The sequence below is a fragment of the Octopus bimaculoides genome, chromosome 8 (assembly GCF_046866305.1).
Source record: "Octopus bimaculoides isolate indiv1 chromosome 8, ASM4686630v1, whole genome shotgun sequence".
Taxonomy (NCBI): Eukaryota; Metazoa; Mollusca; class Cephalopoda; order Octopoda; family Octopodidae; genus Octopus; species Octopus bimaculoides.
The window spans coordinates 36,591,117-36,616,232 of record NC_142935.1 but is presented as its reverse complement, the minus strand read 5'-3'; the positions used below and the strand labels follow the sequence as shown (position 1 = coordinate 36,616,232).

General features: G+C 35.7%; 1 protein-coding gene across 13 annotated transcripts in view; it reads right to left on the bottom strand.

The window, feature by feature from the left end:
• The window catches only part of LOC106867420 (zinc finger CCCH domain-containing protein 10), a 639,081-nt gene that overhangs the window by 110,976 nt on the left and 502,989 nt on the right, over nt 1-25,116 (bottom strand). For all 13 annotated transcript variants that reach the window (XM_089356351.1, XM_089356349.1, XM_089356340.1 and 10 more), the window contains one exon: nt 4,275-6,233. In XM_089356351.1, coding sequence (XP_089212477.1) covers nt 4,289-5,596 — 1,308 coding nt within the window. In that variant the 5' untranslated portion in view covers nt 5,597-6,233 and the 3' untranslated portion in view covers nt 4,275-4,288. The remainder of the gene's footprint in view (nt 1-4,274; nt 6,234-25,116) is intronic.

Genomic DNA, 25,116 nt, shown 5'->3' with positions numbered 1-25,116 from the left:
TCCTCAGAAAGAAGCAGTCTAAGAAATGTCTAGTTACAATGATTTTGTTATTTTCTTTGAACTGCTCAGCATTTGGGTTAGCATCAGTAGCAACAACTTTCTACTGATGCTAACCCAAACGCTGAGTAGTTTAGATAAAATAACAAATTTAGTGTAACTAGACCTTTTTTAGGCTGCTTCCATCTGAGAATGAGCTATTGTACCTCAAATATTAAAGTTTTTTTAAAACTTTCTGCATTGTTAGAAGTTTTCTATATACTTCTTCTCTTTTTCTACTTCTGCACTACAATGCTTCAAGTGAACTACAATGTTCTTATATATATATGCTTTGCACACACACAGACACACACACACACACACACACTCACAAGAGGTCATGTCTAATGGAAAGCTTCAAATTTTTCCTTTCTGTTCATTAACTGCTTAGGAATTTAAATCAACATTCTTCACATTTCACTTAAGTGAAATCCAATAAATAAAATCATTCCTTTTACAAGTATATTTTGATGCGCTTTAATCATTAATATCTGGAGAAGTTTCTTCAGGGTGTTAAACTAAGTGAAATATCTAAAGCCTTAGCGTAGCCAAATGGTATGCAAATGCTGCCATATTTAATGCATGAAGCAACAGACAAGTAGCTAGAAATAAATTTGCAGTGAGCAAAAAACAATATTAGTCGAAGAATAACATGTTTACCTCGCAAGTTTTCTAGAAATATGGGAGATAACACTGGACATATTATTCTGACCTTCTCAGAAAAACATAAAATTTATAGTGGTTGCTAAAGTGGGGATGAATAAATCACTAAGTATGTACAAAACTTCATTTATATTAGTGTAGAAAAATAGATGTTTGTTGTTTTTTTTAAAAAAAAACTTCCACTCAGGCATACACACTCACATGTAAATAATACAAAGTCAATGTCTAGATAATGTAACCAAATGGCTGATTGTTCTGTCCCTTTCTTATCAGTATACAGCATTGATGAACAAAATTAACTTTCACAAGATTTAATTCACCTTTCAATAAACAAGTGTCAGGAATAACTGGAGCTTTCTTTGGGCCAACATGGAGGCTTGATTCTACTAGAAATAGCAGCTAAATTTCCCATAAATTACACATCCTTAACATCTTTGGAATGCTTTTAAATATAGATCTGTTCACTTATGGTTGACCTAAAAACAGTTATTTTATTAAAAGAACCTGTAATATTTACTGGGAGTAAATACCACATTTCTGTTTGCTTGCCAGGCTGAAATTATATGGTAATGTGTCCGCAAGGAGGGCCTGAAAAAGTTAAACAACAGCAGGCTACTCTAGTAGCCATGATGGTCATTCAATACAGATACTTGTACTGATTGCAAGTTGCATGTGACAATATGTGATAAGAAGCTGCATGTGACAACATGGTATATGTGATAACAAGTTGCATGTAACAACACATGATATTACTATGAACAAGCTAAATGTAACAACACATGATGCATATGGTAATCGACAGCATGTAATGATAATATCTGACACATATGATAACAGGTGGCAGCATGTCATACATGGTATAAACAGGCAGCATTTTATGACACCAGTTGTCCCTCATTATGTTAATCATGCACGGAAAATCATAATGAAGTGGCTATCTTACACATATAAGAGGAATTCCACAAACAAGTATTACATCATGGTAATTGCCAATATTTGTCAAGAGAGATATGCCATAACAAAACAGGCGATGGGGAGATAGGAAGCTAATATGGCAGCAAATGCAGTAATTATATCAAATTAACAAATAAAATTCAAAGAAAATAATGACATATTTTTGCAATTTGCAAAAAAAAAAAAAAAAAATTGTAATTCTAATTTGTCCATTTGAAATGGGAATTTTCTTTCATAATTAATTATTGCTGTTAAACCCTTTTAATACCAACCCACCTGAGACAAGCCATATGTAAATATATGTTTTTACAAAAATTTAGTTTCAAATCTATGAACAAGAGAGATGTCATGAAATTTCCCTTGGTTGACACAAGCAGAATGCATGCCAATTTATAAAGTCACAGGATTTACCTTAAACTTCACCAAAGTCTCAGTAATATTGAAGTCTAATGAAAACTATACAGAGTAATATCATAAGAAATAGTCACAAAAGAATGGTAAATCCCAGTTGTGACCATCCTATCGTTTTCTGTTTTGGCAGATTAGGATTATTAGAATCTATATAATCCAATGTATCCATCCATTTTATTATTTCTAAAGCAGTAAGGGTGTGATTGCAAAGATGTTTGGTTCCTATTTCTAGCAGGATGAGTGAGTGAATAAATGCTTTCCACACTGGCTTACATTGTTGTTTTAATGGGCTTCCTTTAAAAGGTGTGTGTGTGTGTTTGAGAGAGAGAGAGAGAGAGAGAGAGAGAGAGAGAGAGAGAGAGAGAGAGAGAGAGAGAGAGAGAGAGAGAGAGAGAGAGAGAGAGAGAGAGAGAGAGAGAGAGAGAGAAAGTGTATAGACACATATACATATCTGCATGAATTAGGAAATGGTGCTGATTAAAATTTTGTAAATAGAATTACAAGCTTCCAATTCTACATAAATAATTGTGTGTGTATATATAGATATATACATACATGTCAATGCATATCTTTACATACATGAATATATATACACACATTACATATATATATATATATATACACACACACAAACATACATACATATATACACAATATATATATATATGTTTGTGTATGTGTATACATGTATGTATAACTTAATTTTTCATTTGTGTTTCTATGCTTACATGGAATGAGATACTTTGTTGCTAGAACAAAAGAACAAGTCAATTCTTACAGCAACCACTGGATACCATTTCCATTGCTAAACACACAGATATACAAATGAACGCACCTAGATTTATGTCTGACAAGAAGCCTAGAGAAGGTAGAAATATGGCTACTTCAGTTGGAAGAAGAAGCTATTGTGATTGCGAAAGAAGTTATTAATTAGCATTGTGGCCAATAGACCAATACCTTCACACTTCAGAGCCAAGCATCTCTTATTAATAGTGATTTCTAACACATGTGCAAGGCCACAAATACTTCTAATATATTTTTCTTTTTGCAGGGGCAGAGAGAAACAGTCACTTATATCAACCCTAGTACTTTATTGGTACCTATTTCATCTGCCCTGAAGCCATTATGATTATTATTACTGAATTTTCCAGAATACAAATCCCAGATTTTAAGACCCAAATTTGTAGCCAAAAAGCAGATCGACTTATATACCAAGATGACATTGGAGGACTAAAAATTCTATGTGAAATGTAATAGGATTTAAAAAGATAGTGCTGGTGTTTGAATGTTTACACTCATGTACACTATATTGACAGGTATGCTCGAAAATACATTATCATCATCATCATCATCATCATCATAATAATAGAGGTCCAATTTTGCTTCATCTCTCTGAGGTTGATAAAATTAAAGTACCAGTCAAGTACTGGTGCTGATAATATTGACTAACACTCTCCCATCAAGATTGCTGGCCAAGTGCCTAAATCAGAAACCATTGCTGTTCTTGTTTTTTTTTTTTTGTTTTTTTTTTGTGGATTAACTCGGCAATAGCATCCTATATTCTTTCCTTTACTTCTTTCTTTAACTGCATTGGGTCTGTGAGAGAGCAAGAAAGAGAGAGACAGGCAGAGAAATAGAGTGGAGATGGTGGTGGGGAATAACTATTTATGTATTTTACTTCTTATTTTGTCTGTCTGCCTTCCTTACCTGCCAGAATATAAAGATGTTATTGTGAATGGGAAATGACAGTAAGACACTAACAGATTTCTATGAGTGAATGGACTTGATTTCCTTTTGACTCTTATACACTTTAACATATGTATTCCTATGCATGTAAATAGCCACATGGACACACACACACACACAGATGTACTCAATGATTAAATTTCGTACTTTTTGTAATGCTTTTTGTTTTTATTTTAGCCAGTTTTCACATGTTGCCATATGCATGTATTGGTGCATTTTATTTTAGAAAAAAAAAAAGGGAAAAACAAACATAACTAAATACAGTAAAAGCAACAACTAACAAATACAGTAGCAGAGCAGCAGCGGGCATGTAGCAGCAGCAGCGAGCAAGTAGCAGCAGCAGCGGTACTGCAATGGGCGGGAGGGCAGCAGTGGGAGAGCACAGGCGTTCTTGGAGTCCAAAAAAAAGTTTAAAAAAAAAAAGAAAACAATGAAAATATGGAATATGAGTAAAAGGTACTTACACTAGAGAAGTGGGCTAGTGAGCCAAGCTGCTTTGAGTCCGCATACTTTGGGAAACTATAGGGTAGGACACCAAGGGAGAATTCTGGGCAGACAGGGGTAAGCTTTGGTGGGGCGTTCGTTGCGCAAGGCTAACTGGGGGTGGCAAGTTCTGCTGAAGAGACGCTGGGGTGAGAGAGACGGCTGAAATGTTACTTTGTGGTAGTGAGACAGGCACTATTGTGGGGGGGTTAATCGTGACTGAAGGACTTAAAGACTGCGCCGACAGGCTGCACTGCGCTTGTGGAGGTGGGCCAAGCTGTTCTCTCGCGATGCGCTGCTGCAAAGCGTGCTGGGAAACTAAGTCATTGTTCATAGCTATTTGCTGCGCCAGGCTGTTATTTATATGGTTCAATTGCTGTTGGCTCGGCGTCGGTGCAACTCCTCCAGTTGCAACCCCCGCCGCCGCAAGACTCTGACTAACTGATAGCGCTTGACTCACGGGTACATTAATTGTTTGAACATGGTTTGATTTGCTAACGCGGTAGCGGGCATTTTGCTCGAGCAGAACTTCATTAGCTGCAGTCAAATCTGCAACCTGCTTTTTCATCTCTTCCACTTTGCGTCTCAACATATTGTTCTCCTCATCCAGTAGTTGGTAGCTAAGTGGACGAATTGTTGTGTAGCGAGCTTCAAATGATGAAGTGAATCCATCGAGATCTGCACGTCTGCGTTTCAGTGCGCTGTGTCCATAATCAAACCTGTTATCAAAACGATCAAAGTCGTCTTCTGCTGGGTCATAAGAGTTTTGAGTCTGATGATTGGGGCGATGATCAGTGGTTGACTTTCTTAGTTCATATTCATATTCTGCAACAGATAGGTGCCGGAACTTGCATTTTGCTCCACGTTTGCACTCGCCCTTCAAGAAGTCTTTGCAAATTGGGATTTCACCTTTCAGTAATGGAAGTTCATGGGGTGCAACACCAATACCAAGAGCTGCAGCCTGTTGCAATCGTACTGGAAGCTGTGCAGTTTGCTTGTAGTACTCCTCCTCTTCGCGAGTGCAGTGAAGAAACTTGCAGTTGAGACGACGACATCTGGTATTTTGATAATCATGACAGAAGGTATATTCATGTTGCTTCCCCAACTCTTTGGCTTCACCAGCTTCAGGATGCCTGTATCTGCAGTGCTTGCCACGCCTGCAAACATTGCGCAAGAAGTCTCTGCAAATATCATCTCCTTTGCCATTTAATTTCTCATATTTATCCTCACTTCCGCTTTCACTGTTTCGGTCTGACATGGTGTGTGTCAAAAACGCAGTGTTGGACGGTAACCCTCGAGTCATGCAAGTAGATTTTGCGTGTGTCCTCTTCTTGACGAATTGGTCAAATTCAATGAAATATACTTGTGCTTCTAGCTGTTGCTTAGTGATCAATGAGTTGCTGTTGTTGCTGCTGCTGTTAGTGTTATTTTAAAACGTTTCCTTTGAATATTTCTGTATAAACAACAATGAAAACGTCAGTATTTTGACTATATATATCATATATGTATATATTTTTTCTCTGTTTATATATCTCTTCAAACTATTTTTATTTTCAATGTTTTTTTAATTTAGTTGTTAGCTTATTTATTTATCATTTTGAGATTTGGATTGATGCACTTTTGAAATATTTTGTTCATTTTACAGTTTATATTTTGCATATTTATATACATGTGTATAGACATATATAAATATATATAATGATATATTTACATATACATGTATATATATATATATTCTTTTTGCAGTTCTTTCTCTTTATATTTTTCGAGTTTTGCTTTCTCGTGGAGTTATTTCATCGCAAGGAAATGTTTTTTTTTTTTTAAAAAAAAAAAAGGAAAATTAGGAGAGCAAAGGAAAAAGCCTGCAGCCGCAGGGATGAATGCAAGGTCGCCAAATCAACTTAGCCTGACTTCAGAATAAACCTGCAGCGTTCATGAGACTGAAAATAGAAAGACAAAATTATGTTAAATATCTGTGAGATATAAGCACCACTCAGAACGAGCACAGCATACCATTCCTAAGAAATTAAACAAATACACACACACACACACACATAAACACACAAATTTAGAGAAAATAAAATCATAAATTTTAATTTTATATATTCAAAAAATATGTATGGACAAACAGAAAAGACTAAAAAATGCATTACATATGTGTATATATACATATATATGAGGTTATGTACTTTTGTAAATATACATATATATATGCACGTGTATGCTGTGCATATACATACATATACATGTATATATACATAATTGAATATATATATATATATATATATATATATATATATATATATATATATATGTACATGTTCAAATATATGTATGTTTGTATAATATAGCCAGGCTGGTGCCAAAATAGTGGCAGTTTTTATTTTAAACTTTGATATTCATGTAATACCTGCCCGTATATAATACAGTCATCTAATACATACCCATACAACATACATTCCAGATAATATATGCCCATATGATACACACATGTAATATATAGCTGTACATTCTATGCACATGTAATATTTTGAAGATCAGACTTGAGGCTATTGATCTATGAGGGGGTACCCAGAAGTAACCAGAAACGTTCTCTGTGGGACAAACCTGTTTTAGATCAGGCTTCCTCCACTAGAAGCCACTTGATGCAACCCTTAGGCATCAGTCTGCCAAGCGGTGTCATCGAGTGATGTTGTACTGCCATGATGTGGTGCATCTTTGTTTTGCAGTGCTTCTTCTCGGTTCACTGGTTTTTGCAATGGCTGAAATGAAGGAACAGCTTGCTTCCATGAAATTTTGTTTTCTGCTGGGGAAAATGGCAGTGAAAACAGTTGCCATACCTCAAACAGCTTAGCTTACTAAGATGCTGCCATGAGTAAAACACAAGTTTATCAGTGGTTTTTATGCTTCAGAAAGGGTCATTTGTCATTTGAGGACCAATATTGTTCAGGGTCATTGACCCCCACCTTAAAGAATGACAACATCATGAAAATTCATGAACTGATCTTGGAAGACCATCACTGAATAATTGATGAACTTGTGGATATGATTAGTGTGTCTTGAAGCTCCTGCCAATGAATTTTGAGTGAGGAATTGCAAATGAAAAGACTTGCAGCAATATTTTTGTGCCTCGCTTGCTCACAGAAGATCAAAAGCAGTCATGACTGGATGCACATTGTGAACTGAAAGAACAATTAAAAGTTGACCCAGACATTTTTTTCAAAGGTCATCACTGGTGATCGAAGCTGGTACTACCGAATTTACAAATGTGGAAGAGGTGAAGAAAAAAAAACGACGGACGTGTTAAGAAGCACCACTTTGCAAGAGTTCCAGGACTGCTTCAAACAGTGAAAAACATATCTGGACCAATGCATTATTTGAAGTGGAGAATACTTTGAAGGCAATAAAAGATTAAACATGTAAAACTAATAAAATTAATTTAACACTGCAAAATTCCAGTTTCTTTTGGGTACCCTGTTGTATACTAAGGGTTATGTTTCCTTTATTTTTTGTCTATTTTGTACTGTCAAATAAAAGTGGTGGTGTGTGCAGCAAAAGCAAATATTAGTATTTTAAGATATAAGCTGGACATGGAAAGGAAGTCAACAGAAACAGCTTGCATTATTAACTAAACATTTGATCAGGAGGCTTTCAATGTATACAAAGCTCAACAGTTGAAAAATGTCAACGTAAAGGAGATCTTTGTGGTCAAGCGAATCGTAAAGGACCTCCTGTCATTGACAATGATCTCTTAAGGGCCACTGTTGAAGTGAACCCACGCAAACAAGTCAGGAAGTTGTGGAAGAACAAACCCAGTCTGACCATCCAAGGGAAACAAATATTTGAGAAATCCAAAACAACGAAATGCTACAAATAGGTAGTCACATTAATTGAATGAACATCACTAAATTACAATGTCGGTTTTGCATGCTTTTATGCACAATGATGACCAATTTCTCAATTGCAAAAATAATGTGATGAGAAACATATTCTGTAGCAGAAATAATGGTATTCTGCACAGTAGTTTGACAAGAAGGAACACCGAAACTAGTTGGTGATTAGCTAGAGGAATCAATCTTGACTATTTCTTGGATCCTGATGATATTATCACAGGAGAGAAGTACTGCTAGGAAATTGAACATTGGTTATTCAAGAATTCTTCTCTCTGACAACATGTGATCACATATATAACAGATAACTCTGCATTAATGGGACACATTGGGTCAGGAAACTCTACCTGACTCAGCTTGCTCCTTTGACCAGCCACTAACCAACTATCACATTTTTTTTTCAATCATCTTGGCGACTTCCTAACATTGCAGCAAACTCAAAATGCTTTCAGAAAATTCATTCAGTTATAAGATTCCACAATCATAAGCAACTGGAATAAAGGAATTTGTTTCTGACTGGGAAAAAAATGTTTAAATTCTCCTGGATATACTGACATATAATTCAATTAATCAAAGTTTATTCAAAGTTCACATATAGTGTTTAAAATTAATGATTAAAAAACTTCCATGGATTTTTGCACCACTCAGCTACATAAGTGTGTGTGTGTGTACTATACACACACACATGCATATACATACACACACATATATATATTTATATATATACATACATACAGAGACATAGACATCTACTTTAGATCACCAATTCCCTTTGACTGTCAGAGACAAGGCCTTGCTAAGGCACCTCCAATGTTATTGCGTATTTGAGTTATTGAGTATCTAGTTGGTGACACTTTAATTGATAAAGGGTGTTCTGACTGGATTAGTTTTAGCAAAAGGCTGATCTCATGTACATAACATTAAAAGACAGAGAGTGCTAAATAACGAAAACAGAGTGACAGAATATTTCAAATGCTGAAACTTCACAAATTTTACTCCCAAGTTTTTTTCATTTTCAATATTCAGACAATTTATGAAAAAGTGAAACATAAGACTTGGTTTATAATAAGCAAATAGTAAAATTTTATGAATATCATAGCAAACACTGGTTAGATGGCATGCTATGAGGCTACCTTATTGAATAATAATATTATTTGAAAAATTCAGATGGGTGTTGTCACCTTGAGTTGAAAATAAAAGAATAAATTACACACACAATAACAAACAAAAAGAACAAAACAAAACACATATTTGTGCAAAAATGCAAAATTTTGACATTTGTGTGAATAAAAATTGTAATGCTGCCATGGAAATAGCTTGGGGCATTGAAATGTATTTAAAAATATTTAAAACTGGAAGTGAAAAATATCATCTTATTCTCAGATTTCTGAATTTTCAGCCATTTATAGTATGTACTGTTACTGGAAATTGCTACTTGGATATACATAAGTGTTAAGTAAATACTTCAAAAATTCTCTGCAGTGGCATGATATCTTTACATGTTTGTGTAATCCACTTTTACTTGTTTCTAAATATAATATAAATAAATTCTCACAAAAGCAGACCTCAATGAATAAATTTCAACGAAATCTGCTATAGAAACATTGGGATGCATAGCTACAAAAAATTCACTTGATTTTGATGCCACCAAGCCTGTTCGTTTTTAAAATCTAATATGCTTGGAAAGGCTTACAAGAATTGCTTTTTCTATTTGCTTAAATATATGAGTGTGCTGATTAAAAACCAACTTTAAGGTAATTCTTGGTCAAAACAATATAATTGCAGGGACCACTGTTGTAACTGTGCTGGACATTATAAATTAGCATCTGAAAGGCTATTACCACTATGAAAGAAATTGTTTGGGCTAATACTGTTGCAAGTATGAAATTATATTTTATTGTAGCTGAAATGTTTTCTAGTGATACAATACGTAAATCTTATGATACTCATTATTAAAAAAAAAAGTGAAAAAATCTTATGAAAGAAACCACTAGTAATATATGTATGCCTATTTATACAGAAGGTTGGATTATACCACAAAGTATTTCTCGGCTTATTTTCATGCTAGGAGTACTGTAGATTGAGCACTGCATGTTACTTGTGAAGCCACTTATACTGAGAGTGTTTTTTGTAAGTGCTAATAAACACAGTGTCTAGTATATTTATAAATATTAGGAACTACATTTGTAACTCAGGCAGAATTTTTACACACACAAAACAAACCAAATGTTTGTATTTTTGGTAGAGTATAAACTGTTCATACACACACTTTCATCTGCCCACTATGTTGTTTTGATACAGTTTCTAATTCACAAACATCAGCAGTTCTATCAGAATACAATAAGATGCCATCATTCTACATCATATATATATATATATATATATATATCAAAATATCTGGCAGTGTTGGCTATAGCCTAGTCACCCGTATTACGAACCAGGTGATACACGAAGGAGTCATACCCTATGACTGGTGTAGCAGCATCATAGTCAACTGCTACAAAGGTAAAGGGGACGCTTTAGATACAAATAATTACAGAGGCATCAAGCTGTTAGATCAGGTTATGAAAGTTACAGAGAGGGTCATAGCCCAACTAATTAGGGAGCGAATCAATTTAGATGAGATGCAGTTTGGGTTCGTGCCAGGTAAAAGCACTACTGATGCCTTATTTCTAGTGAGACAGTTGCAAGAGAAATACCTAGCTAAGGATAAACCTCTGTACCTGGCTTTCGTTGACATGGAGAAAGCCTTTGACAGGGTCCCCCGATCCCTTATCTGGTGGTCAATGAGGAAACTTGGGATAGAAGAATGGCTAGTGAAAGCTGTGCGAGCCATGTACAGAGATGCTGCCAGTAAGGTGAGGGTTGGAAATGAGTACAGCAATGAATTCCGGGTAGAGGTAGGGGTCCACCAAGGTTCCGTCCTCAGCCCCCTATTATTTACCATAGTCCTCCAGGCAATCACAGAGGAGTTCAAGACAGGTTGCCCCTGGGAGCTCCTCTATGCTGATGACCTTGCCCTAATTGCGGAGTCACTATCAGAACTAGAGGAGAAGTTTCAGGTGTGGAAGCAAGGTCTAGAATTGAAGGGCCTTAGAGTCAACCTAGCTAAAACCAAAATCCTAATAAGTAGGAAGGTAGATAAAACACAAACCCCTTCAGGTAGATGGCCCTGCTCAGTATGTAGAAAAGGAGTAGGTAGTAACTCTATAAGATGTACCCGGTGCAAGCTATGGACACATAAGAGGTGCAGCAACATCAAAGGCAGGTTAACTAGCAAGTTAGTTTTTGTTTGTGGCAGATGTTCAGGTGCAATAAAGACTGCAAACAAACAGGAAACAACTTCTATCTCATTCCAGGGTGAAAAACTAGAGGTAGTCGATAGCTTCCGCTATCTGGGCGACCAAGTTAGTAGTGGGGGTGGGTGCGCTGAAAGTGTAGCTGCTAGAATAAGAATAGCCTGGGCAAAGTTTAGAGAGCTCTTACCCCTGCTGGCGACAAAGGGACTCTCACTCAGAGTAAAAGGCAGACTGTATGACGCATGCGTACGAACAACCATGCTACATGGCAGTGAAACATGGGCTGTAACTGCTGAGGACATACGTAAGCTCGCAAGGAATGAAGCCAGTATGCTCCGTTGGATGTGTAATGTCAATGTGAATACCCGTCAGAGTGTAAGTATCTTGAGAGAAAAGCTGAACATTAGAAGCATCAGTTGTGGCGTGCAAGAGAGACGATTGCGCTGGTATGGACATGTGGTGAGAATGGAGGAGGATAGCTGCGTGAAAAAGTGCCACACCCTAACAGTTGAGGGAACCCGTGGAAGAAGTAGGCCCAGGAAGACCTGGGCTGAGGTGGTGAGGCAAGACCTTCGTACATTGGGCCTCACCGAGGCGATGACTACGGACCGAGACCTTTGGAAATGGGCTGTGCGTGAGAAGACCCGGCAAGCCAAGTAAGATCGTTGCCAGTGCCCCTGGACTGGTTCTTGTGCGGGTGGCACATGAGATGCACCATTTTGAGCGTGGCCGTTGCCAGTACCGCCTGACTGGCTCCTGTAGGATTTTCGAGCGAGATCGTTGCCAGTGCCCCTGGACTGGCTTGTGCGGGTGGCACATAAAAGACACCATTTCGAGCGTGGCCGTTTTCGTGCGGGTGACACGTAAAAGCACCCACTACACTCTCTGAGTGGTTGGCGTTAGGAAGGGCATCCAGCTGTAGAAACTCTGCCAAATCAGACTGGAGCCTGGTGTTGCCATCCGGTTTCACCAGTCCTCAGTCAAATCGTCCAACCCATGCTAGCATGGAAAGCGGACGTTAAACGATGATGATGATGATGATGATATAAAATAATATATATATAATATACATAAATATCATCATCATCATCATCATCGTTTAACGTCCGCTTTCCATGCTAGCATGGGTTGGACGATTTGACTGAGGACTGGTGAAACCGGATGGCAACACCAGGCTCCAGTCTAATTTGGCAGAGTTTCTACAGCTGAATGCCCTTCCTAACGCCAACCACTCAGAGAGTGTAGTGGGTGCTTTTACGTGTCACCCGCACGAAAACGGCCACGCTCGAAATGGTGTCTTTTATGTGCCACACGCACAAGCCAGTCCAGGGGCACTGGCAACGATCTCGCTCGAAAATCCTACTGGAGCCAGTCAGGCGGTACTGGCAACGGCCACGCTCAAAATATATATATGATATATATATATATATACATACATATATATAATGTATATATATATATGTATATAATATATATAAATATATATAATATACATAACGTGAGAGAGTTAGGGGTTGGGGGTTCAACCCACTAAGGGATAGTATCTATCCAGTATACTGCTGGGAGGGTACCCAATTATTGCTACACTAGTGCTATAATTCTCAAGCTGATTCAGCATGACTCAGTGCATGACAAGCCTGTATTTCTTAAATTACACGTACAAAATATGTACATGTCTGTGCATGTAGATAGACAGATAGATATATCAACATCGTTTAACATCCAAGTTCCATCATGACATGGGTTGGACAGTTTGATGAGAGTCAATGAGTCCTAGGGCAGCATCATGCTCTAGTGCCTGCTTTGGATAGTTTCTATAACTGGATGCCCTTCTAAATGCCAACCACTTTACAGTCTATGTGTGTGTGTGTGTATGTGTGTTGGTGGGTGGGTGGAGGAATGGTTACATGTACATTATGAGAACTCAATATATAAAATGGAATATTTGTTTATATCAAAATTAGCATACTACAAGATTTACTGAGAGGCCCTGGGTTTTCTTTTCTAGTATAACTCTCTAGATCCCTAAGTAACTCTTGTAGTCATCTCAGTTCTTATATATATATTTATATATATATATATATATATATATTTGTGTACACATACAGTATACAAATTTGTATAATAAAAAAGGACTGACAATTTAAAGAGATAGTAAAAATATCTATGAATGCATAACAATAATGGTGCATGTAAAAAGTTTCTTAAATATATGTTGAAGGTATGAAATGAATGTGATGAAAACAAGGAATGAAAATACCACAAATAAAGTATGAATTATATATAGCTGAAATTATGTATGAAAGGAACAGAAGTAATCCTGCCCCTGCCCCCCACCCCAGCACAAAAAAGCATGACCAATGTAAATTAAACTCTTTTATATGTATCAATTGAAAGTGGAGCGCGAACTTTGGTTTATGTAGCACAAATCGCTGCAGAAATTTGGCGCTCATCAGAAAGAATATTACATATATACATAAGAGAAAAATATGATTTTAATAACCTTAAAATGAGTGATATACAATAATTATTGCATCTAACCCGATTATCAATGGCTGAAAGTACTAATGATAACTTAGCCTTATCATTAGTAGACTAAACATTTTGTTTGCTAATGAGATCAGAATAATTCAGAAACATGTCCAAATGGAGTTGTTTATGGTAGTTGTTGTAGAAATTGTAAATAGTATTGATTTTTGATTAATATCAGTTATTGCTAATTAGCTTTTTAACCCTTCATGTCGTAGCCCTTATGTGAGAATTGTACTTAAGGGAACACTTTGCATTTGTTTTTTTGTTCAGTTGGAAAGTGATGAAGAATTTTGAAAGAATTATTAATTTTTTTTCTTTTTTTCTATTGTCACACTGGCATTCTGAATGTAATTAACTTAAAGAAATTTCTTATCCATAAAATATGATGGAAGGCTTTAATTTATATGTAAACATCTTCAAATTGTCAGTTCTGCATCCAAGAAAATCAAGCAGTCCTGAGAAAGCAGATAGTAAGATAGTTAAATATGTTACACCAATTAGTCAACATTAATAAGCAACTAAGCTTAATAAATAAATTCATAAAATAGCATTGCAAAAATTAAAAAAAAACCCTTTAATTGATAATTTAAGAAGAGATGAAATAACCTGAGCAGAGAAAGAATGAATTAGGCAGCCTGTTAACATTCCAGATGTTTGAATTGCTATATACATTATATTGGTGTAGATGTAGCCAGGTGGTAAGAAGCTTGCTTTCCAATCACATGGCTTCAGATTCAGTCCCACTATGTGGCACTTTGGGCAAATGTCTTCTTCAATAGCACAGAGCTGATCAAAGCCTTGTGAGTGCATTTGGTAGACAGACTAAAGAAGCCCATGCATGTGTGTGTTTGTTTCTTCTCGCAACACTTGATAACTGGTGTTGTTTCATTTTGTGCCTGCAGCTCATCAGTTTTGTCAAAAAAGAGACCGATAGAATAAGTACCAGACATTTGAAAAAAGAAAAAAAGTACTGGAGTCAATTTGTTCAACTAAAAAAAAGACTTGAGGGTAGAGCCCCTGCTTGGCTGCAGCCCAATGATAGAAACAAATAAAAGATGTTTTCTTATTATATTAGGTCATGTGACATTACATTCTAACTGATCTTAAGACTGGGATGAATGGCGATGTGGATTTTTGTGGAATGTCACCAGCAATAAACTAGAGCCCTAGTTCTAAAAAAAAAAATTACCCATTGATTGACTTAGACAATAAACAAAAATTAACTCTTTGCCTTTCCAAAGTATTTTCGTAATTTCATTCTAAATGTCCATACTTGCTTTAAAACATTTAGTTGGCCCTTCTTTCTCATGTTCTGAGTAATAAAAAGCTTTCCTTTTTAAACTGCAAGTTGGTAAAAATTAGGAATGTGTATCATATATGATGCAGGTACGCCAGGGAAATATGTCCTGTGTAGCACATGTAATACACAGGACAGGCAATGAATTAAGTAAGGACCATCAAATATAGTGTTTTCTTGACTTTATGTTGGTATTTATTATTAGAAGTGGTAAGGTGCAGAAACAAGAATATTGCAATATTCGGATCTGTTCAAATCTCACCTATGTTAACTGTGTCCGTCATTTCTCTTCAGGATCGAGAAAATGAGAGCTGGTAATATACTAAAGGGGATCTAATTCTCTACCTATACTTTCCTTTGCCTGGTTGGGGGTCATTGACTCCTCTTGCTTGCAATGCAAATCTTCATATTCTGGTAAAAATAAGAAAAAATAAAGCTCTATTTATAGTCTACAAGGAACCAATTATGAATTATGGAAGGGCGTTTTTTGGACAGAAATTTGCAAATGTGCCACAAGTAAATTTAAGCATCAAATCTTTGGTAAATACTCAGTCCTAATAATAACAAAGAAAACTTTTCTTCAACATCAAGATTATGTTTAGGTTGAGACCATTTTACAAGACGCATTTGGTTTGAGTGTTTTTTGCTATTGTTAGTTTATGTTTAATAAAATGATAACCTACCAAAGATGGGTTGATTTAAATACTTTAAAAAAGTATTAGATGTGCTTAATTAACAGAGATAATAAATTGATAGGTTCTTTTGTATTGCCTAGTAGTTAAGGATATTTGGCTCGTGATTATAATGTGGTGGATTCAGTTCTTTGACTGGGTACTGCATTGTGTCCTTGAGAAAAGTACTACATTTCACATTGCTCCAGTCTACTCAGCTGAAATTGAGTATCAGAAGGGTGTTAGAGTAGCCCTGTTTCCCTCTATTTATAAAGGTAAGAAGGTCAAGAGGGTATCTGTGCATAGTCACAACAACAAACATATCTGAAACAAAAAGCAAAAGCATGGTAAATATTACCAAGCCACACTACAAAAAGACAGCTGGCTGTTATGTAACATGGGTGTGTGTGTGTGTGCATGGCGACCTGCATTAGTGGGGTTATGTGAATGTTTTAACTCACTAGGTAACTGGAATAAAATGATAGAATACAACTATACTGTCACTATTTTCTTAATGAAATACATGACCCATTTTTTTTCTATTCAGAAATATGTAGAGATGTAGGAAAGGAATAAATAAACTTGCCATCACTAATCAGATGTTTGAAATGAAAGTTAACAAATAGCTTTTAAAACTGAGATGGAAGAGTCTAATTTAAATATAAAGTATTTAAGAAAGGTGATTTAGTATAAAAAAATAAGAGGGTATTATTGAGGAAGTTTAGATCAAAAGGGTTAAAGTTACATAGATTAATTTTGTATAATTCCTTTTAATACTTATGTACACAACTCTAAGAAGATCTTTTACTTGCTTCTTCTGCTAGCACATGGGTATCAATCAGCTGGCAAAACAGGTAGGATTCTAAGGAGAAAGTTTCAAATATCTTGAAACATTTTTGCAACCTTTTATGCTTTTGAATTCAAATTTTGCTGGAATCCGATTTACTTTTCATAAATCCTGGATTAACAAAGAATCATTGCAGCACAAAAGATGATAAAAATCAACCAAATCTTTTCTCAAATATTAACCCTTTTTTCCATTGTTTTTTTTTTTTTTTTGAATACACTGCATTTGTTTCAATTGATTTTGGAAATAATGAAGAATTTACTAAAATAAATTTGTCATTATTAATGACATTATTATGTGGAACATAAACCAACATGGAATTTTGAAAGTCGGGTTTACTTTAGATCAGAATAAAACTGGAAGTTTGCAGAATAGTATCAAAAGAGTCAATGGGCTTTCTTGTGCCCATGTAAGAAATCCTTCCTAAGTCAACAAATTAAAATATCAGTCAAATACTGAGATCAATACAATTGATTGTTCAAATCCTGCCAAATTTCTGGCTTTGTGGATATGTTAAAATCAACTGGAAGAAGCATTAACATGGTGGGAAAAATGCTTAGCAACCTTTCATCCATCTTTATGTTCTGAGTTCAAATTCCACCAAGGTCAACGTTGCCTTTCATCCTTTTTTTTTCTGTGTGTGTGGAGGTAGGGGGTAGCGAAAAAACTACCAATTGAGCCCTGAGATTGTTGTAATCAATAAGTCCCAACCACCAAACTTTAGGCCTTGTGCCTTTTTTAGAAAGGATTATTATCATCATTATTAAGGCGGTGAGCTGGCAGAATCATTACCACGGACATTTGGTGTAATGGTTAAGAGTGCAGGCTACTAACCCCAAGATTCAGAGTTTGATTCCTGGCAGTGACCTGAATAATAACAATAATATCACCAAAAAATACCTTAGGAGTGAGAACCCAGGTTCAAAATTTCCCCAAGACACCTGATGAAGGCTGGAGGGTATATCAGCCGAAACATTGTTAACAAACAAGATGAGGACAAATATCCGTCAAATATAAATAATGTAAATAATGAAATGCTAAGCGGTATTTCACCCATTGGTCCATTCTGAGTTCGAATTCTGCTGAGGTCGACTTTGCCTTTCGTCCTTTGGGGTTCGATTAAATAAGTACCAGTTGAGCACTGGGGTCAATGTAATTGACTAGCCCCCACCTTGAGCCTATAATGGGAAGGATTATTATTATTATTATTATTATTATTATTATTATTAGGCGAACTGGCAGAATTTTTAGGTATAAGACAAAATGCTTAACCGCATGTGTTCTATTTCTTTATGTTCTGAACTGAGGTCATGGTAGGGTCAACTTTGACTTTCATCTTTCTGGGCTTGATAAAATAAAGTACCAATTGAGTACAGGACTCAATGTAATTGAGTTACCCATCACTTCCTCAAAATTGCTGGCCTTCTGCTAAAATTTGAAACTATTATCATTATTATTACTATTATTGGTAAGGTGGTGAACTGGCAGACTCAGAAGCATGCCAGACGAAATGTTTCGTGGCATTTCCTCTGTCTTTATGTTCCAAGTTCAGATTCTGTTGAGGTTGACGTTACTTTTCATCCTTTTGGGGTTGATAAGTTAAGTACCAGTTGAGCACTGAGGTTGATGTAATCGACTTACCCCCTCCCCTGAAGTTGCTGGCCTTGTACCAAAATTTGAAATCATTATTATTATTATTATTATTATTATTATTATTATTATTATTATTATCATTATTATTATTACTGTTAATATAACTGTTTTTGTAGAGGCCATTCAGAAATACTTCAACAAATTTATTTTTCCCCACCTTAAAATATTAAAAATGAGAGATGGTTATCATCTTCAGTGTTATTTAAGTACATATTTTTTTTTATTTTCTGTAAAATCAATTATACACACACACGCGCATGCACATACACATGTATATAAAATTTATACGCTGTTATTCTTTTGTGGTGTTTATAAAAATTTTCGCTGATTCGTTAGAAAAAACAAAATTGCTCTGAACAAGAAGAATTAAAAAAAAAACATACACACAAAAAAAAAAAAAAATAACAAGACCAAAAGCAACAGCAAAAATAACGTCTACAATGTCAGCAATATATTTCATGTGGTGAAATCATCATCATTGTCATTATATTTTTAGGAATCATTACATACCAGCATCACTATCACCCAGAAAATAAATATCATGATATGTATATAATCATAACTCAGTACACAAATACATTTACACTTGCATGTCTGTATATTTGTGTCAGTATGTCTGTGTATGTGTGTGCAAGTAAGTGTGCAGGGTAAGATTGCGATTAAATGATCTGATCAGGTATCAACCGTCTACAACTCATCTAAATGAGCATATCACTTTTTTAAAATGCTTAGTGAAATCTATGTTAAGTTTTTAGTAAGGCACCAGCCTAGATATGTATCATTTGTCAGTGACTAACAACTGAATAAACATTATTTGGTCATTATAGCCATACTATGTACACATATACACAGACACATATACATACTGTATATGCACACACATATATATATATATATATATATATATATATATATATATATATATATATAGTGCAACAATAAATGTATAACTACATTACATTTCATTTTACAATGATTCGTCTAATAACACAAGAAGGAGCTACCCACTGTGACACCATTTGTTCTGCAGATCTTCAACAACAATGATATTACTGGGTATATCCATTTCGTCTACCAGTACCATTTATAGTATGATTGTTTTGCAATCAAACAGATGGGAAATCTATTAGCAATATTTTCTACTATGTTTAAAATTCCTTCCTGCTGAGACATAAATTTATGGTCGGTCTTATATGAAACAATGTTAATGAAAAAAATGGCCCAAGAGATGGCATTCAATTCTCTGAAGTTACTACTCCACTGGGTGTCACAGCACAACTGTTCTCAAAGTGGTTCTCACCAAAACTTTTCTGCAAATCGTGCAAACATTATTTGCCATATATAAAAATAAAATTTTTTTAAAATCTAGTTTCATAGACAACAATTCCAAAATGACTAAAACTTTTGTTGCTTTGATTAATCGGAGAAATAATGAGAAAAACTTGTGGAGGAAGATACTGTATTTGAAGAAGAATGTACCAATTAGCCAGACTTCACTTCCATAAAAGACTATATATGACCAGGTTATTACCAAAGAATGAAATCAGAATTCGTTTTAACAACTAAGCAGTGAATTGGAAGAGTCATTAGCGAATTGGGGTGAACACCTCATGGTATTAGTTTCAACTCTCAACACTCTGCAATCAAACCATTCAGAGGTCAACTTTGCTTTTAATCCTTTCAGGGTCAGTAAAAATGTACCAAGTCAGGCAGAGGATTATTGTAAGTGTAAGAATGTTGAAGTGAATGACTTGTATTGCTTGTTTCCAAGGCCTAATTGGGAGGCAGATTTGATTTGTTGCTAGGTTTAATACAGCCGTCTGGCACTTAAGGTGACTTTAGTACAGCTGAGTCCACTCAGGTCAGTTTCTGGTTTGAGGATAATTTTTTCTTCCTTCCTAGCCTACCACTAGTTGCAGGGTTCTGTAAAGGGTCACAGGTACTGTCTTCCCTCTTGACAAAACAGCAAGAAAAAACTTTTTCCAACTCCTGCCAACTGAGATAGGAACATAAGTGAGAATTCCAAACTTGGCAGATGCATAAAAGGACAGATAAAGGAATGTCTACCATATATAAAGGCGCTAGGAGCAATATAGAAATATGCGATTTTGGATCTTGCTCAATCTTGCTCAAATCTTGCTCAAATTTCTACAGCAAATTAGTTTGGGATGAAGAACAGTGTTTGAAGAATTTCCTGGTTAAGTAAGAACAATAATAACTATGTTTTGACTTCCAATTTACTGCTGTGTCACTTCATCTTAGTCACTAACAATCTAGAAATAACAAAAAGAAAAGACAAAAAAAAGATAAAATATGAACATCACACAACCTCATTTTCTTCTATAAACCAATACATCTAACACTTAGTGCTTATTCTATGAGAATTATTAAATATATTCTAATCCAATAAATGTGATATATAAGTATAAAGGCGAACTGTGAGTAATAAATGAAAGAGAAATAGACACACACAGTGTGTAAGCGCAAGCGTGTGCATGACCATGCAAACTTTCACTTACTGGTTGAGGAGGAGGAGGAAAAGAAGAAAAAAGACAAAAAAGAAAAGAAATCTGTAGAACAACAGGTTAATATGAAAAGTAGTATCTTGGAGCAATTCGTTCTCGTTTTAAGAATCTTTATCAGTTTCTCTGTGGTAATTTGTTGCATGACATTTCTGACTCTGTGAGAGAAAGCGAGAAAGAAAGAAAGAGAGAGAGAGAGAGAGAGAGAGGGGGGGGGGAGAGAAAGAGAGAGAGAGAAAGAGAGAGAGGGGGAGAGAGAGAGGGAGAGGGAGAGAGAGAAAGAGAGGGAGAGAGAGAGAGAGAAAGAGGTCTGTAATTCTTTGCACCTGCTCTCTTTTATTACTTAATGGGAAGGACCTATTATACCACCTTTCAATTTTGTGAGGAAATTACTATTTTCAAGGCTGCTGTCCATTTCCTGTTCCATCAACCAGCCAAATAGCCCCTTTGTCTTTTTCTGCTGCATGCTGTTGAAGGGCAAGGACTTGATATGCTAGTCATTCTATGTCCTATGCAATTGAAATATCAATATTCCACAAACTTACCTTTTAATTTCCAAGGAAGCTTTGGAAAAATATCTGAAGTTGTTTAGCTTACAATGAATGGCTGTATAAGGGTTTGTTTAATCTACTGACCAGCTGACCATTCAGTGGACGTTAGAGAAGTGGAGTTCACTCTGTTGCAAGCATTTAAATCAAGTCCCTGGTTCAAGTGTAAATTTACATTTTCTTAGAGAAACATAAGGGTTAAGGTTTCTGTTATTCTTTACCCAAACAGTCCAAGAAGCCTTGCAAAAAAAAAAAAAAAAATCAAAAGCACTGCTCTTCCTGAAACTGTGAGAGTTGAGTCGCATTATGACCAAACAGTTTGCAAACATGAGGTCTTGCATTTGATGCTAGTGTGTAGCATCTTGGGGAAATGACAGTTTCGAAAGTCTAGGATTTACCAACACTGTTTCTGATTGAGAATTAGATTAACCCTTTAGCATTTAAATTATTCTGTCAAATGTAATGTTTCTTCATTCACATTGTTTTCAATCAAAAATGCATTATCTTGTAGTTTGGATATATTTCTAGGATGATATTGTAGGATAGGCGTGATAAACCAGATCTGGTCAGTTTGGAAATAGAACAAGTAGAATATTTGGGCTGCATATGGCCAATTTAAATGCTAAAGGGTTAAAGGTATACGTTCCTGTGGAATGCTCAAACACTTACATGTTAAACCAGTTGACCAAACAAGTGAATCATCATCATCATCAAACGACAGAGATCTACTACCCGCTACATTTATATACATTTTATAATTCTACTTTGCCATAGCCATACAAATAACCGGTTCTTAAAACTAAATATATTACATACATATATCTTTCATGTTCTAACTGGCAATCTGAAGTGCATGAAATGGCAGATTCATGAAAGCACTGAATAGGTTGCTTTGCAAGATTTCTTTTAGTTCTTTGCATTCTGAGTTCAAATCCTGCCACAGTCTATTAAGGTGCTGGACCTAATCTGTCTCCTGGCTTAACATCATCACTTAATACCCAGGGTTGTTTTAGCAGAGTTTGCTTCATTTGGGCCAGGTCTCTTAGTTTGAGGATGCTGTTCTCCTCAACTCCCACTAGTCTAGTAACGTGTCAGGAGTACTGCCTTCCTTTAAGACTAAATGTAACAGAAAATGCACCAGAAAGGAATACACTCATGGTAACAATACAACAAAGATTAGTTGTTTTCTTCAGAGTTATATAACAGATGATAAAGGACTGTGACAAACAGTGAGACATTGCCAACTAACCGTTGAAAGCAAGGAAAAAATAGATGTAAAACAACAACAATGACGATAGAGGTAATATATATATGTTTGAATTATATATACGCACACACACATATATGTATCACAAACACTTAGAGCAGTGCATAGTTAAAAACAAATACGCATGTACAGAGACATGCATATACACGGAAACAAGAGTCATCTCGTAAGCGTAACAGCAAATTTTACACGCACCACAGACGGCTAAACAAGGTAATAAATAGAAGTGGAGTGGGGAAGGGTGAACACAACCAACAATACCACCAGTCTGAACCAAACACCTAATTGCAATGTGCAGCAAAGCACTAAGTTAGCACACTATGCATAGTGCACTGAAGTGTTTATCGATAAACAGAGCAAAGAGAGAACATCATTTGCATAACCCTGCTCTGTAAGAATAGTACACAAGATTTAATTAAAAAACAGTCCTCCTAGCTACCCACTCAAACATGTACACATATACATACATGTATGTACACGTACATACATGCACCATCATGAAGAGGTGTGTTTTGCTTGCTTGGTTTTCACAAACATATATACACACACACATACACATACATACACACAAATATTCACCTAACATTGGATTATACGTGAACAAACAAGTACTAAAATAATTAAATCAATAAAAAAATAATGAACTACTGATGGTGTTTAATGCATACATACACATTTATGTGTGCATATATGTGTATACACACACACACACACACACTTACATATATATAAATATATGTATGTTGGCATGCATGTGTGGGAGATGTGTGTATATATGTATATGTGTGCACATGTATGTGCATGGTATATGTGTATTTGTGTATGTATGTATATTTATACACACAAACACACGCATAGAGGACACATATACACAGACACGTTTATAATGTATCTAATCATTTATTTGATTTGTTTAATTTCTAAAGTATTATTGATTCATCATTTGATATGCTGACAAATCGTTAAAAAAAAAAACAATAAACAAAACCACCACCTAAACAAATAAGCACAAAAAACGCAAGGGAACAAAGGCAAAAAAACTAAAAGAGAAAAACAATGAGATAAAAACCATCACAAAATGTGATGATGTATAAATTTGCACTCAATAATGAATAGAAAGAAGGGAGTTCTGTTGCTACTGAGGGGAGTGAATCATTGGGTAAGAGTTTGAGTGTGAGTGAGAGAGAGAGAGACAGAGAGAGACAGAGAGACAGAGAGAGAGAGAGAGAGATAGTGTGTGTGTGTGTGCATGCAATATGTTGTTTGCAAGCATGGTTTGTATGTGTGTCATGCAGGTAATTTATTATTTGTTTCATAGAAAATATTGTCATTGTTTCAATGAATGCCCCTTCCAAAGTTGTTGTTATTGTTGGAGTTGTTTTGTTCTTGTCTTTATGTAGTTCTCCTTCACTGTGTCAAAGGCTGGTGGAACAGGTCTACAATCAAAGGATGTCCTACAGTGACTTCCTTATCATCAGCATGATTGACATTACTTTTATGTCAGCTTTTTCCGTGTTGGTATGGGTTACATGAGATGCTTTGGAACAACATTCTCTGCCTATATGCCATTCCTGATGCCAATCTTTACCTGTCTTTCAAATAAGGTAGTCTTTGTACATAGGACCACTGAGATGACCCAAGAAATTGGCACTCGGTCAGTTATAATGAGGGTTCCAGTTGATCCAACCAGTGGAACAGCCACTTTGTGAAATTAAAGTGCAAGTAACTGATACTCCACACACCTAACCCTAATGTAGTTCGCAGGGGGATTCAATGTCATATAAAATGCTGCAAGACTGGCTTTTGAATTAAGTGCACAATTCATTTTCGCCAGCTGAGTGAACTGCAGAGACATGAAATAAAGTGTCCTGCTCAAGGACACAATGTGCTGCCAGAAATCAAACTCACAACCTTATGATCAGGAGTTGAATTCCCTAACCACTAAGCCACATGCCTTCACATAACAAAAAAAGCACACAAGTACACACAGGTTACCAAGCAATTTCTGTTCACTAAATTTCATTCACAAATTGGTCCAGTGAGCCTTTAGAAGACATTTACCCAAGGTGCCAGGTAGTGACATGGATGTGAAATGAACTTCTTAACCAAAGGCACATATTTAAGTATCACTTTTTTTTATAATGATTTTGCATTTTTGCTTTAATGATAAGGGATAATCTAAAGGGAGGTTTGGTTGCTTTTTCTAGTAGGGTTGAAAGCAGAGACCCTTTTTTCGGTCCATGGTCTATAACATAGACTCTATGTTGTATTTGCCAGTGTTCTTTACCCATGTAGCA